The sequence below is a fragment of the Artibeus jamaicensis genome, unplaced genomic scaffold, assembly GCF_021234435.1.
Source record: "Artibeus jamaicensis isolate MK-2021 breed Jamaican fruit bat unplaced genomic scaffold, CSHL_Jam_final scaffold_1964, whole genome shotgun sequence".
NCBI classification, from domain to species: domain Eukaryota; kingdom Metazoa; phylum Chordata; class Mammalia; order Chiroptera; family Phyllostomidae; genus Artibeus; species Artibeus jamaicensis.
The window spans coordinates 53,325,008-53,341,443 of record NW_026522030.1 but is presented as its reverse complement, the minus strand read 5'-3'; the positions used below and the strand labels follow the sequence as shown (position 1 = coordinate 53,341,443).

Below are 16,436 nucleotides of genomic sequence, written 5' to 3'. Positions count from 1 at the left end.
CTGGTACTGTCTGTCTTTCTGTAATCAGCACTGACTTCAGAAACTCAAGAAAATATTGTTTGTGCTTTTATTTTTAGAGGTGACACCAAGAGCTTATCTTTCCTAAATGCACATTGTCTCCCCTTCTCCCAGCTAAGCAGAATGCCTATACCATTAGCAAGGTTAAGAATAAAAGACAATGAAACTCAATATTAGAAGAAAAAGAAAGGTAATGATTTATAAATTCACTTTCCTCAGTTCCGTATGCATTGATAGCCTAAGTAGTTTTGAAAAATCATGAAAAATGTTAATCTCTTAATGGTTATCACAGTGATGTCAGTCTTAACTGGGATCTCTGAACTGTGGCCTAACACATAGAAAGAACACGCATGGTGCTTTCATTTTTGCCTGCAGCACTTTCTCAGTTGAAGCTGCGTTGACTGAATGCAGGACAGACACTGAAATCAGTCTTTGGGGACTGGAGGGAGCCCTAGGGGTTGTGCTTAGCATCCATGAGGCCCCTGGGCTAGGCCTGTCAAGTCTGGCTTTCATGTTTTCCTTTCTTTTCACTGCAGCTTTTTCTTCCAGCCTGTTCAGCAACTGTATCAAGAGGTACTGTACGTGCATGCATGCATGCTTCTAACCAAATAGCTTTATCATCAGTGCTGTTAGCCCTCCTCCCTCACAAACTTGTGGCTGTCGTAAGGTGATTTGATGTATGCTTTCTACATGCCCAACTAATTGGGAGTTGAAAGCCATCCTTCAGACTGGTGTGGCCCCGTTACTTATGCTTGCGAGTTACCAGCCACCTTGGTGTCATTTAAGTGGAGGCATTTTGAATATTTCACATTTCAAAATGTTTTTAAGGTACTGATTAAATGGCAGTCGTCTTAGGAAGCCAGTTGTTTCTGCTTGTTCTCATGCAAATATTTACTTACCTGATAGTCTGCAGAATCATACATTTTAGCTTAAAAACAAATTCTTTCAGATTATTTGCAGTTGACCTAATCTGTCTTTCTCTTTTTGAATTTAAAGATGTTCATGTTGTCCTGATTTCTCTGTAGATTATATCAAAGCAGGTGTAGTCGCCGTAATGCTGCTGTGGACTAAACAGATTTCAATGTTCATCGAATATTGTTAAACAATTTCAAACTCAACTTTGGGAAACAGTGTTTCTGAACCTATTTAATAATGTTTAAAAATGCATCCATGGAATTGGCTTAACCTGTGGCCTTTATTACATTATGTCTCGTCAGTTATGTAGGTTTTGTGTTTTATGTCTGGACTGGTTATAAATAATTTAAAAAAAAAACCCAGCGACCCCAGCCCTAGAACATGGCATATGCATAACTGATTGAATTTGATTTTGACTTTATAAATCTTGGGAAATACTTCAAAGATGTAATATTAGCTATTAAAATAATAGTAAATGCATTCAGGGGGTTGAGATAGCATTACTATTTCAGTTTTTAGCCTTGATTTTTTTCTTTTTCCCTCCATTGCTCTTCACCTCCCACTCACCCCCAGTGCCATTGTTGTGACTCCAAATTCTAAGCTTACCAGCCTTGAAATGTAACATAAACATTAAATATGTTTTTACTAATTGTGATCTGCTAAAATCACAATTCAAGCTCTGTACTGAAGCATTTTTTTTAATTTCAGAAGCAGTATTTAAGTGATGACATGCAGTAATTTGTTCATTCTTCTGTCAGTGTAATTTACAAGGCAGTGGCAGATAAACATAGCAATACAAGATTCATTTCCAGTGACACAATGGCAGATACACAGAGCAGAACCCTGCCTATGAGATAAAGTGGACTGAGTGACTTATGCAGTAATTAGGGGATAATTGTCATTAACCTCACAAACAGTAGTTTACCCATATTGTTTAAAAGGCTCCAGGATGCATAATGACAAGGTAATCTGTCAAAGCGCTAGGGGGAAATATTAATAAGATTTGTGCAAGCCCGGATAGAAAATATGCAGAAAGCGGCCACATTAAGCTAATTGGTGGATGAATATACACTTGTAAAAGTGCTTCTAATGGCACGTTTGCTGCTCTCCAAATGACTACCGTTAATGTGGAGAAGTGGGCTGCTTAGAAAGTCAGGACTGCTGGGACAAGAGGGTATTAGGCATGTAGACATGGTTATTACCTTGTGCTCTTTAATGTATGCTTCCTCCTCCTATCCTTCTTTATTTTGAATTTCTGAGGTTTTTGTTATAGTCACATATATTGATTATTAACTCTTATTATTCTGTTTTTATCTATTTTTGTTCAGTCAGCCACCAACCCCAAATCATCTCTACTTTGTGGACACATAAAACATAATATCTACATTGATAGCTGCTTATAAATATACAGAAACACACACTATTAATGCATACATGGATTTATAATCATACATGTGTGTGTGCATGCTCCTTTGCTACGAACACATTTAATCTGAGCAATCAAGGGAAAGTATATCCATCAACAGCCTTGCGTATGTGTTACAAGTAATAATGTGTTGTTCCCTGATGAATGCTAAAGCAGGAAATTAATCTTTGTGTTGTACAGCTATTCTTATACCCAGAGAAGAACAAAGTTAAATTTCCCAATACATCTTTCTGTTCAATCACATACTCAGTCCTCTGTGTGTTTTATGGAATACTCAATCCTTGCTGCTTTATGGAATACTGCTTAGTGAGTGTTTAGTCCCTCTCTACCCCTGCCTCCCTCACTTCCTAATGAATATGTTAAAGTTCCTAAGGGTTGTTCAATCAGCTTCACTTGTGGAGTAATTGAAAGTATAATACATAGAACAGAATCTTCCATTCAAGCTTTGGAAGCTCTGATAACACACCAGGATTAAGAATCTCAGTTGCATGGATAAAAACTTCAAAAATTGGAGGTTGTGACCCTGAATTTGTTTCGAGGTTTTAGCCCTTACCCGATGTGTAAAATTACTTTCATTAGGAAAAAAATGTTGCGCTCATTTTAGCTGTTTATCAGACTTTATAGGAAAGCACATCATTATGTTTAGAAATGTAAAGGCCCAGCAGAGACCCCCAGGTACACAGAAGCATTCTTCAAACTCAGTGGCAGAAATTTGGTTATGGACGGAGAGGTAAACTAGAAAATGTAGACCTCAAAGCAAGCATGTCAGAAAGGGCTCTGGCGAGTTTTGTTTATTGCAAAGCAAGGAGATTTATAAGTGTCCTAGGATTTGGGCTTATCTTTATGTCTGAGGGTAGAAGAAAACAAGACCACTTGCAGTGACCATCCCTCTCTTTCCTCTTGTTTTTAGTGTTTTCTCTGAGGATTTCAAACTGTTCCTTTGTTGTCCTGACCCACAAAATGAATTACTCTTTGCCATCTCAGCGGTGACCATCTCTAAGTGAATAACTTGTATCTGTTTAAAGGGTTTAATTGAGGAGAGGGCCTTATATGCAAATACTGCTTGCTATTCAGGGTGGGGGGGTGAGTGGGGGCGATGGCAAAGGCTGCTGGAACACTACATTTACTCATGTACCTTTATGGGGCTATAACATTTATTTTGAAATGGTTGCCCTGCATGTTGCAGAATATTCACAAACTCTACTGGTGTGATTCCAGGGGGTTCCAGGGACTCTTGGGGACTTTCTTGAACAGTTTCCCTAGTTTGCAAGTAATGTTTTTAGTTGAACTGATTGTTGAATTGACCAGGAATAAAAATTAATCCAGAATAATTAGGACCTCTAATCCTGTCACTGATAAGAAGCCCCAGGCAGAAGTGTCAAGGGAAAGCATCCAGAATATAGGGTAATACAGCCACTCTCAAGTAAGGGCATACTTTCTGTCAAAACACATGTATTATGAAAAAGTTGGTTATGCAAGTTGATTAAAAGGAAAAATATTAGTCTGGGGTTTAAAACATTTTAATTAAAATTATCTGTGTGTCCAGATGCTAGGCTTAGATAAGTCAAATGGAATTTTAAAGTCAAATCATGGAATTTTGGGTTAGTGAGGCTAGAAAGGTTAACAAGGCTTTCAGCTTTACGGGGGGAAAGCCAAAGCAGGCTGTTGGTGATTTGGTATTTATACCACTGATTGTCAGTTAACGAAACCAAGACTAGACTGTAGGTATCATTGACTTACGTTCTTTATTTTCTTCTAAGGTGACTATGTGTAAATTATGTTAAACATCATCAAAATTTGTAATGTTAATATGCAAATTCTGTGTTAGCTTATAGGTATAGAGTTGAATATTTTATGCTTACGTTAAAGACTCCAGGTAATTTTATGTTAAAGGTTGGCATGCTAGGAATATCAGCTGGATTTAAGATTTTGTATTTTGAAACTTAAATGGTGTTTAAGATACTATTATTAAATATTGAAATGTACCATATATTTAAAAGTTTCTCAGGTTCAATTTAGGTTGGACCTAGCCGTTTGAAAAATACTTTTGAATCTTTGAAGTGCAATTCTAGACATTGCAGAAAGTAATTTACTCCTCAGTATTTCTTTTTATATGACAAAGAAAGGCACCTGCTTTATTTATTTGCAAACAAATTCCCATAGAGGAAATGCATATCGCTGGTTTTAAGCTAAAAATCCTGGGTACAGAGAAGAAACCCTAACAGGCCTTTAATAGAGCTTAGCTGGAGCTTCTGTGATTAAATACGTTGTAACCCCTGAGTGATCTATCATCATCAGCTTTTAAAGTAAAAATGCTATACAGACTCTTATTGAGGAAAAAAGTGATAGTCTTCTGATTTATATATTCTTATTTGGTCCATAACCAAGAACAATGTATAACAAAGTGACTTTTTTATCGAAAGTCAAACAACATCTTTTAAGAATCACAAGAACAATTTAAAATTTGTGCCCTGGCATTTTGATTAGACAGGTGATTATGTTGGGAGGGTATATTGTTCACTTTATCCATTTTTTCTTTTAAAAGATAACTTTTCACTGTAAAAATATTTTAATATGGATTAGAAAAAGAAACAATAGAAATTTATATATTGAAAAATAAATCAGAGCAGATACCTAAAAGTCACATAAAATTATCCTGTTGCTTTCTTCCACTGCTACCCACATCGGTCAAGTGCCATGTTGTTCAAACTTACAGTTTCACCCAAAGAGAGGCATTCCTTAACTTTGTATATTTTTTTGCAAGTAATCAAATATGCTTTACCTCATTACACCACCAATCTCCATGGAGGAACATTTTTAATGTTATATTAAGATGGATTATAGGATAATGAGATGAGTCAAGAATGGTAGCCTGTGTCTGTGTGCATGTTTGTGTACCTGCACATATTGTGATAAGTGACTCTTTTAAAGTCGACCCTTATGTGCAAACAATATTTAAATATAGAAAGAAGACTTCTATATTAGCGTGTCAGCTAACAAGGATTAGTAAGGTTTTTATCTTGACAGAAAATTTATTTATGCAAAGTTTTCAGAGAGCTCCACTATTCTAACCAATAGCAAATATCCCTGTAGTGTTCATTTCTTCTTGTGGGGGGAAAAAGAAGGAATTGGAAAGATAATTCAAACAAAGTTCTTTATAATCGGGATACGTTGAACTTAGCAACAGCCTCTGTAATCACAGAAAACCAATACATACCTCACTTGGATGGTTGCATACTTCTTGCATCATGCCAGTCTAGGGCTGTTGACAAGGACAGCATATGTGTTTTCTGAAAAGGCTGTTCACATGGGTAATGTTAATCAATAAAGTCCAGTATTGGTTTTTATGTGGAAGTTTCCCTTCTGTCCTTGCCACACCCGGATGATTCTTTCTCATGGGACACTTCTGTCCTAGAGTGAAGAAGCAAGCAAGGGTGTGACTGGTCAACATAGCAATTTTGAAAGTGAAGTGATGCTTTTAAGAAATTTTGCAAAATACAGATTTCCAAATCATAGAAGTCGAGTAGGGTTTTCATTACCCAAAGCAAATGTTGACTTCTTTTGATCAAGTATAATTCAAATAATTTGGTGCACCCATAATATAAATGAGTGTATTTCTTTCCGCCTTCAGATATTACAGTACTTTCAGCTGGCCTTCTGGAAACATTCGCTTGGCATACTGGGAAAAGCACAATTGTGTACAAGAGCTTTGTGTGAATAAGAATGGCATAATTTTGTTTACTTATACAACCAAACTTCTCTGATGTATATTGTATATGCTAGTGGTACATTGTTCTCATTCAGCGCCCTGCAAGAAATATGTGTTTAAATGTAAATTTGTTAAACAAATTTTCATGCCAAGTTGTTTTCCCACATAATTTCAAGTGTTTCTCAGAAATTATCACAACATTGCTTTAAAATTTCCCTAAATACTTCCCAGAATCTGTTATTTTCAATAAGAACTTTTTTGTTTCACCATTTTCCTTCCTCTCCCTGTCTTGCCTGCACACATACACACACGCAGGCATGCAGACATAGAAACTTTGACCCATCCGCACTTAGGGTTGCCAAGTCATATAAATTTGAGATAAACATAATCTAACAAAAAAGCAAAAAAAAAATTGGCTCTGATGTAAGTGGAGAGCACCCAGACCAGTTAAAATTATTGCCTAAGGGAAGAGTTTTAAAAGTGACTTGACTTTAGAAAAACACTTTAAACCTGAAGTATCTGCTTGTTATATATGGACCCATCTGAGTTTTAAAATAGGTAACTAGTGGGAAAATGGGAGAGAAGAGGACTGAAAGTTTTATGGCTTCTATAATTTTTTTCTTTAAAATTTTGTGTAGTGTTCAAAGGCTTCTCTTCCACCCAGTATTTCCCTCAAACTTCTGCTACTTTCAGCTCTTTGAGCCAACCCACAAGTCTTACCCCTGAGCCCTCCACTTGCCAACCCCTCCTATTAGGCTGGTGGAATGCCCTATTCATATCATTGGAACAGTGGTCTGAACCCATCACTTGCTCCTGAGGTGACCCAGTAGGTAGATAATATGGTTCCTAATTTCAGGACCACATCCTGGGACATGTGCACTTAACCAAGAGGCCAAAACAGATGCAGCTGGAGGCATTTTAGGCGAATTAACTGACTATTCTTCATCAGCTTCTTCCAAAGTGTTTCCAAAGGTGTGTATATATAGTATGTGCCTGCTATGAATCAGTATTATCTCTGTAGGGAAGCAATCTCCAAATTTTATCACAGCACCTCCTTTAGCTTGTACCCTAATAAATGAAACTGTTTCTAAATTAGTAATGTATTACTGTAAGTCCACATATAATATATTAGCTCAAAAATTATCTTTTTAGATAAAAGAAAATAGAAATTGTCATCGTTACTCCTCATATCACAGTGGGTTGTTGGACATAACTACTGACAGGAGAGAATGGGGAACACGTCTGCCTGTTACTCTGGTCACAGCCAAAGGCAGGAGGCAAGAAGATGGCCCACAAATAGGGCAAGTTGTGAATGTTGGGGTAGGAGTGTGAGATTTCATGCAATTTGCATGATTTAGTGTTCTTAGTCATTTCATTGAGGTACACTTTACGTACAATAAAATCTACCAGTTTTAAGTGTACAATATTCAGTAGTAAAAACATAAATGCACTCATTATGTAGACTATTTCCTTACCCCTCAATATATCCTAATGTTCTTTTGCAGTCAGTTCCTTTCCCTTGCCCTTAGCCCTGTCAACCACTGATCTCCTTTCTGTTAACTTTTCCAGAATTTTGTATGATTGGAATGATCAAATCTATTGGGTCTGGCTTCTTTCATCCTTAACATCATGCTTTCGAGAGTCATCCATGTTGTGGTGTGTGTCAATAGTTTATTCCTTTTTCTTGCCCAGTAGTATTACATTGTGTACATCTCAAACTATTTGTTTACCCTTAAGACTTAAACTTCTAACACACCTGATATTCAAGGTTTTACATAGCACTGTTTCATCAATTTCTAATTTAGCAATCCCTATTAAGTTTTACCTGAGTACTAAGAGTACCAAACCGATAGGCTTGAATTTGGTAATTTCTATACCTTCTACCGAACCCCATTCCTCTTGCCTTGATACTTAAATTCATCCTGAAGGAAAAAGAACAGAACATTACAACAGGAAACTGGTTATAAGAAAATAAGTTGCCAACATGGTTATAATGGAATAATTTCCTAAACTAGCACACCGTACAGTGACATGAACTCATAAAGAATGTCTCATAAACCTCTGCTTTGGTTCTAAGTGGTTAGCAATCCCCATAGCTCAATGTCATTTAATTAAAAGATTTAAAATTAGCCCTGGCTGGGTGGCTCAGTTGGTTGGAGCATTGTCCCATACACCAAAAGTTCATGGGTTTGATTTCTGGTCAGGGCACATACCTAGGTTGTGGGTTCAATCCCCAGTTGGGGGCATATTCAGGACTCAACAGATGTCTGTCTCACATCAGTGTTTCTCTCATTCTCAAAAATAATCAATAAACATATCCTCAGGTAAGGATTTAAAAAATAAATTTACAATTATATCAAAGGGGAAATATTTTTTTTGTTCTAGCTAATCATGTTAGGATTTTCCTTTAAATTATGTCTTCAATTTGACAAGTTTATATAATAGAACAGAAAATTAACTTTTCTACACCTCTTTGAGAATTAAATTATTTGTTTATTAATAATTCAACTACTGATGGAGGGAATGGGTAAGAGATCTCTGCTGTGCTCTTTGTTTCTCCTCATTTCCATGCATGGACAGAAAGGTGTGTTTTTTCCTCTGTGCAGTAACAGGTAGTTGCCTGCCATTAACACAGAAGGGGTCCTTCTTGGGCTGAGGATTCTCTGGGCTCGAGGTCTCCTAACAATCTCATTATCCTAAAGCTTCTTATCTGGTCTGTCTTCCATCTCTTGACATAACTCTGCTATCCCTCTCTCCCAAATAAAAAGAAAATCAACCTTACTTCACTTTGATTTTAAAACTACAAGTCACATAAGATGCTTTGATGTGAAGAAAGAGCTCAAATAAAACCATTCAAACCATGACAGTTGATCCTACTACAAAAAAGATTTTTAAAAATCACTCTGCAGAGCTATGTAGAACTGGGTACCAGGTTTATATCAAGGGATAATCACTAGTTCTGATAAAATAATAAAAGGAAGTCTTTTCATGTAAAATGCTTAGATGTAAATATTTTAAGTGTTTTATACTTTTTCTGAACCCAGTAAAACTGGTTTATAAGTCTGGAGTATTTGGTGTTACTCATCTTTTAATTAATAGTACAGCCAGTTATTTTCACAGGAAATCAATACTTATAATAATACCTTACATTTCACTTAACAGGGTAAGTCTTATTCCCCATGTGAAGAGTTAAAGGTCACTGAACTCTGTTTACAAATAGGAAAGCCCAAAAGAATTGACATACCAACTACAAAATTGAATGAGAAAGATGAGTGTATGTAAGTATATTACATACACTTATGTAATTTATTATTCATGCATAAGACCAATGTCCCCGTAAGGGTTGGTCAGCAGTCAGGACATTTATACTGGCTTAACAGACTGAAATTTTATTAAATTAATGTTTACTCGATGATAATACCTGATTCTTTTTATAGCTCTTATTCACACTGGTAAAGTTTCTTCAACATGGCAGTGGGGACTAGATTTTACATCTGTGCTTCTCAAACTGTCTTTGAGGGGGGAGCAGTTCAGTCTTGAGCCAATACTTAAGTAAAAAAGAAATATTTTTTAAATATCACGCCTTTAGTTGTTGCAGCAGTATCAGCTTGTCCTAAAGGATTCCAAATGGTCGCTTTCAATTACTTGCAGACCAGGTTTTTTTTAAGGCCTCAGACTGGTGCTGGTCCTTTGTGAACAGCATAAAGACCACTCATGGAAATTCTTGCCTTAACAGAGGAGTCTGAAGCCACTGTTTAAGTATCATTGCACCAGACGATGCTTGTTGCTGTCACAAACGGAAAAAAAGAACCTGGCCTTCCCTTTTTTCCCTTTGATGATTTCTAACTTCCTTCTATCAGTTTATTGAAAGACATGCTAAAACTGATAGCCACCCCTAGCATGGATCTTGCAGACTCATTGTGTTGCTAAGAAAGTCAACTTTGTTGCTTGCTGCAGTTCTACCACTTATGAACATGATGTTATTAGATACTCTTGATCGAATGTGAATGATGGCTTCTTTGGAAAAAACCTCGGTGGCACATCATACAGTCTGGGTTCAGGGGGTACAACTCCAGTGTGAATGTATCATGTAGATATTTGTCCTGTTCCCAAGCACATTTTTTTACAATGATGTTACACAGACCTTCAATGTTAGTATAAATTGCTGCTTCTCTTACCGCTATATATAGATGAAGCTTCTCTTTTATAATTCAGGCTACTAAAAAAATCCTAAGACTTGCTTACCTGGACCTCTTACACCAGAAGTAAGTGGTTTAACACAGGTAACAGTCTCCATTTTAGCAGACAGCTACTCTGGACTGAAAGTCTGAAAGGTGGTCATTTCAGAAATAGCAGCAGGCATTGTGGCAGGCCAGGAGAAAAGAGAAACCATATGGGACTGCTGTGTACTGTTGGGCGAGGGAAGACAGGAGGGTTATGGAGAAGAGATGCCTCAGGTGGGTTTGATCAGTTGCTATGGTTTTGCAGGCCTTTTTAATACCAGCGGCTGGCAGCTGTGTAAGTACATTATCGACATGCAGATTCAGATGCAGGGTCCCTGGGAAGAACCTAAGGAAGAAATGACCGTATGCTGCTCAGGTCGGGTTCAGCCTGAGAAACAATCCACAGTGAAAGGCTCTAGAAAAGAACAATCAAGAGAGTGGATTTGATGGTAAAGAAAAATGGTATAGAAGAGGATATGACATACTCTGGAGACCAGCCTTGTTCCGGAGAAGTTCTGTGTCTCATCACCAGCTCAGTGTGCTCACCCCGGAAATGGCATCACAGAATGACAGTCATTGTGTTCAGTGAACTTGGAGTCAGGATTTCTGGGTGCAAGCTCTGGACTCCAAGTTAACATCTTGGCAACCTTAACAAGCCATCTCACCCTTTTTCACCTCTGTTTTCTCATCTGTTAAACATGCGCTGAGCTCTGGAAGCTATTATGAGATTCAAATGAGATAATCTATACAAAAGCCACAATTTAAAATTTCTTTATCTGCAACACCAACACCCTCCCTTGCTTAGCCTATCCCCCCACCCTAAAAAAAAAAAATAAATAAATAAAGTAGAGCAATTGCTATGAATGACACTTTTTTTCTAATGGCTAATGCAGGACTCCAGGATCATCCAGATTCACCATTTATTTACCCACATCATTATATTGACAATTCTAAGGAGATAGCTGCAGGAGAGCCTTTGGTCTGAAGGTTAATTTCATCCACAGGATGACAGAGGGACATCTGTGTGTGACAATTTATGTAAGAATGGACACCCTCATACACACACCCAAGCATTTTACACACTGTGGGTGTGTAAAATGATAGAATGCTAGGAATCAGCCTTATAAGGAACAGCACATAATTATCAGAGCTTCTTTTTTTTTTAAAGGTTTAACTACGTTCTTTTTGCAGAGAACAGGAACCTGGAAGGCATGAGCTCTGAATTATAGTTCCACTTTTTTTTTTAAAGATTTTATTTATTTATCTTTAGAGAGGAAGGGAAGGAAAGAAGGAGAGAAATATCAATGTATGGTTGCCTCTCATGAGTCCCCTGCTGGGAACTGGCCTGCAACCCAGGCATGTGCCCTGATTGGGAATCGAACCACCATCGTATGGTTCTCAGGCCCACACTCAATCCACTGAGCTACACCAGCCAGGGCCAGAGCTGCTTTTTTTTAAGTAACTTAAATAAATGACAAGTTTCTCCTTAAAATCAAACTAGTTGTCACGGTTCATACCATATAACTGTGGTCCAGAGAGAATCTTACATCACAAGGCTGAGTAGACCTGTCTATGAGAGAGAATTTTCCATTGCAAAAGTAGTACCATTCTCTTTATTCTGCTTTTCCTAATGTAACATCTAACATAAGCATAGTACCACTGCTGAAGCCAAGATATTAAGATTGATATCATACTATTAAGTAATCTAGAGGCTATTCAAATTTGCCAGTTTTCCCACTAATGCCCTTTTTCTGATCTAGCATTTCTAGGATTTCACGTTATGTTTATATATCCTATTTTCTTAGTTGCCTCTAATCCGTAACTATTCTTTGTTTTAAAAAAAAATATTTCCCAACTTCACACTTGAAAGAGTACTAGCCACTGTTTTGTAGAATGCTCTTTAATTTCAGTTTGTCTGCTGTTTTCTCTTGATTAGATTGAGGTTATAAATTTTTGACAAGAAAACCACAAAAGGAATGAGGTGCCTTTCTTAGTGAATATATCACTAGGTACAAGATGATACTTATCACTGGTAAGGTTAACTTTGATCACTTGGTTAAAGTAGTCTGCTAAGTTTCGTCATGATAAACTAATGATTTTTCTCTTTGTAATTAATAAGTGTGTCTTTTGGTCATTGTTGGTTTTTTAAATCGGTGTTAAGGGTACAGCAAATGTCTCTCATGGAAGGTTGCAAAGAGTCCTGTCCTGGTGGAAAGAAGCTGTGCCCTGGAAAGTGATGGAGTAATTATTTAAGTGTTTGAATAGATTGCTCAATCCATGCTGAAATAGATTGCCTGACATTACACTGCAGAATTTTTAAGTTCTACCTCCAGGCAAATCTCATAGTTACTAGCAAAAATGAAAGTGTGAAATGCTTTTTAATGTATATTTAACAATACATAGTGTCGTGATTACTGCTGTGTATTCTCTGTGGACTCCCTTGCTATCAGAGGACGATGTTAAGAGACAACATTTTTACACATTTATTCTATCTAAATCCATCACGTTTACTTTCTAAATATCTGTAACTGTCATTTATAACAGATCATAAAAGTCAAATGTTTTGATTCTAACTCAAACTTTGAATCATAGGATTACAATCAATTTTCTGGAAAAGTACAATTACTGTTTGTTCTAACTCTACCTTAAGGTAGAGTTAGAGCAAACAGTAAATTGCCCACTATTAAATGTCACTAGAATATAGCCATTAAGAAAACTATATATGGCTTAGTAATGGGGTATAGGAGGTAATATCACTTTATTCATCTTTTTTATTTAGAAAGTTACATAATAGTTCCTTTTGAAAGGAATTTTCATTATTGAGCCCAGTGGTATGTCTGCTTGTGTTGAAAAAAATAAAATTCGCAAAATACACTTAATTCTTTCCTACAGTGTCATTATTTAATAAGGATTAAGGTAACTTTTTTGTGTTTTTTACTGGGTTTCACAGCAAGAGTTCATGTCTTGTACTAATGTATGCTAAATAGCTGCATAGTATATAGACCATTGTTGTTAAAGTAGCAGTAGTGAAGGAATTTTAGATCACAGAGCCCCAGTGGTCTACATTTTGTTTGTTTTGACATTATTAAACTCAATCTGTTTCTCTAACTGTGACTCTAATTACTACATTTGCATGGCAGAAAAGTTTGCTTTGTGGGTTGACTTTTATTAACAGTGTTTGCATGTTGTTTCCTGCTCTCGCTCTCGATATTTCCTGAGCAGACAGAGCACCTTCAGTTACATTGAATAATTATGCACAATCAATAAGTTTTTGTTTGTCTTTGTTGTTTCTTTGATGTGGCCTCTAGGATGCTGCCGGCAAGGTGCTGGACCGCTGGGCCATCATGTCTCGAGAAGAGGAAATCATCACCCTTCAGCAGTTTCTGCGGTTTGGAGAAACCAAATCTATTGTAGAGCTGATGGCAATTCAGGAGAAAGAAGGCCAGGCTGTGGCTGTACCATCTTCAAAGACAGACTCAGACATAAGGACTTTCATTGAGAGCAATAATCGCACCAGGAGTCCCAGCCTCCTTGCTCACCTAGAAAATAGCAACCCTTCCAGCATTCACCACTTCGAAAACATCCCCAACAGCCTTGCATTTCTGCTTCCATTCCAGTACATAAACCCAGTCTCAGCCCCACTGCTAGGGTTGCCTCCAAACGGGCTACTGTTAGAGCAACCAGGACTGAGGCTGCGGGAACCGAGCCTTTCAACCCAGAATGAATATAATGAGAGCAGCGAATCTGAAGTGTCTCCCACACCTTATAAGAACGATCAGACTCCCAATAGAAACGCCCTGACCAGCATTACTAACGTGGAGCCCAAAACCGAGCCACCCTGCGTATCCCCCATTCAGAATTCTGCCCCAGTCAGTGATCTGACCAAAACTGAACACCCAAAAAGCTCATTCCGGATCCACCGGATGAGAAGAATGGGGTCAGCCTCTAGGAAAGGAAGAGTGTTCTGTAATGCATGTGGGAAGACATTCTATGATAAAGGTACTCTCAAAATTCATTATAACGCTGTTCACCTGAAGATCAAACATCGATGCACCATTGAAGGTTGCAACATGGTCTTTAGCTCCCTCCGAAGCCGTAATCGCCACAGCGCAAACCCCAACCCTCGCCTTCACATGCCTATGTTGAGGAATAACCGAGACAAAGATTTAATTCGGGCCACTTCAGGAGCTGCCACCCCTGTCATAGCAAGTACAAAATCAAATCTCACACTCACCAGCCCTGGCCGTCCCCCAATGGGTTTTACCACTCCCCCACTAGACCCTGTCTTACAGAGTCCTCTGCCTAGCCAGCTGGTATTTTCTGGGCTAAAGACTGTCCAACCAGTCCCTCCATTTTATAGAAGTTTACTCACTCCAGGAGAAATGGTGAGCCCTCCCACCTCCATTCCGACCAGTCCCATCATTCCATCCAGTGGTACCATAGAGCAGCACCCTCCACCACCCTCTGAGACAGCAGCACCAGTAGTGATGATGGCCACTCATGAGCCCAGTGTTGACCTGGCCCCCAAGAAGAAGCCCAGGAAGTCCAGCATGCCTGTGAAGATTGAGAAAGAAATTATCGATACTGCTGATGAGTTTGACGATGAGGACGATGACCCAAATGATGCTGGAGCTGTGGTAAATGACGTGAGCCACGACAATCATTGCCACTCCCAAGAGGAAATGAGTCCAGGCATGTCAGTGAAGGACTTTTCTAAGCATAGCAGGTCCCGGTGCATTTCAAGGACTGAAATAAGAAGGGCTGACAGCATGACTTCTGAGGATCCAGAACCTGAGCGGGATTATGAGAACGAGTCTGAGTCTTCAGAGCCCAAACTGGGTGAGGAGTCCATGGAGGGGGATGAACACATTCACAGCGAAGTGAGTGAGAAAGTCCTGATGAACAGTGAGAGGCCTGACGAGAACCACAGTGAGCCCTCTCACCAGGACATCATCAAGGTGAAGGAAGAATTCACAGACCCCACTTATGACATGTTTTACATGAGCCAGTATGGACTATACAATGGTGGGGGAGCCAGCATGGCTGCCCTGCACGAAAGTTTTACATCGTCTCTGAATTACGGCAGCCCTCAAAAGTTCTCCCCAGAAGGTGACCTGTGTTCTAGCCCTGACCCCAAAATCTGTTATGTGTGCAAGAAGAGTTTCAAAAGCTCCTACAGTGTGAAGCTTCACTACAGGAACGTTCACTTAAAAGAGATGCATGTCTGCACGGTCGCTGGCTGCAATGCTGCCTTCCCCTCTCGCCGAAGCAGAGACAGGTCAGTAAATCTCCATTGGCTGCTCCTGCTGGGGGTGGAGGGTGCCATTCATGTTGGATAACGTTAAGAAATCTAGCTTAGATGTGTGTGATGCACTGTAAAGATTGTCCACAGTGAACACAGATAACCAAGCTGCCATGCTCATGAAGGATTGTTGCAGTTGGTGCTTGTCATGATTAAGCATGCAGAATCATGTGCCATCTTACCCAGTAATGCACGCCATTTTTCTCTGTGCTCTGTGTATGTGTGTGTGTGTATGTTTTTCCATGCATCTAGATGTGTGAATCAGTTAACTGTGTACACAATTCCCTGCTTCCCCATGAACTTTCACTTAGAAGCCACAGCTTCGGTTATAAATATTTCTGCTTTGACTTGTGGCTTTTTAATTAAATCAATATATTATCTTCATACACACATATTTATCCAATATAGAAACAGAAATTTACGGATGGAAAGAACCGTAGGTCCAGGACATCGAGACAGCCTCCATCTCCGTAGGTATAACCAGAAATGTTATCATTCTTACATGAGTATTTAGTGTGTCCTTGAATTCTTTGAGTCATAAAAATATCAGATGAAAATGGGACCAAAGTAATTGTTAATATGGGTAAATGGTATGGTGGTGTAGGTTTCTTTATTTTAGCTTGACAATGTCTTTAGCAAATCTCAAAAATATACTCTATCGTGGGAATTCTTCACAGAAGGGAAGGCATGCATAGACTTCTAGGAGCTCTTAGAATATATAATGTCCAGCCTTCAGATGACATCATACCTTAGCTATGTAGCTGCAGCTCTGAAACAGTTGGGCTTAAACAGAAGCAGCTGGTCCTAAACCAACAATGTTCTTTTTTAGTCCTAAAGAAAATG

The 16,436-nt window shown here is 38.5% G+C and overlaps 1 protein-coding gene across 7 annotated transcripts in view; it reads left to right on the top strand.

The window, feature by feature from the left end:
- The window catches only part of BNC2 (basonuclin 2), a 426,491-nt gene that overhangs the window by 386,646 nt on the left and 23,409 nt on the right, over positions 1–16,436 (top strand). For all 7 annotated transcript variants that reach the window (XM_037132061.2, XM_037132060.2, XM_037132056.2 and 4 more), the window contains one exon: positions 13,600–15,569. In XM_037132061.2, coding sequence (XP_036987956.2) covers positions 13,600–15,569 — 1,970 coding nt within the window. The remainder of the gene's footprint in view (positions 1–13,599; positions 15,570–16,436) is intronic.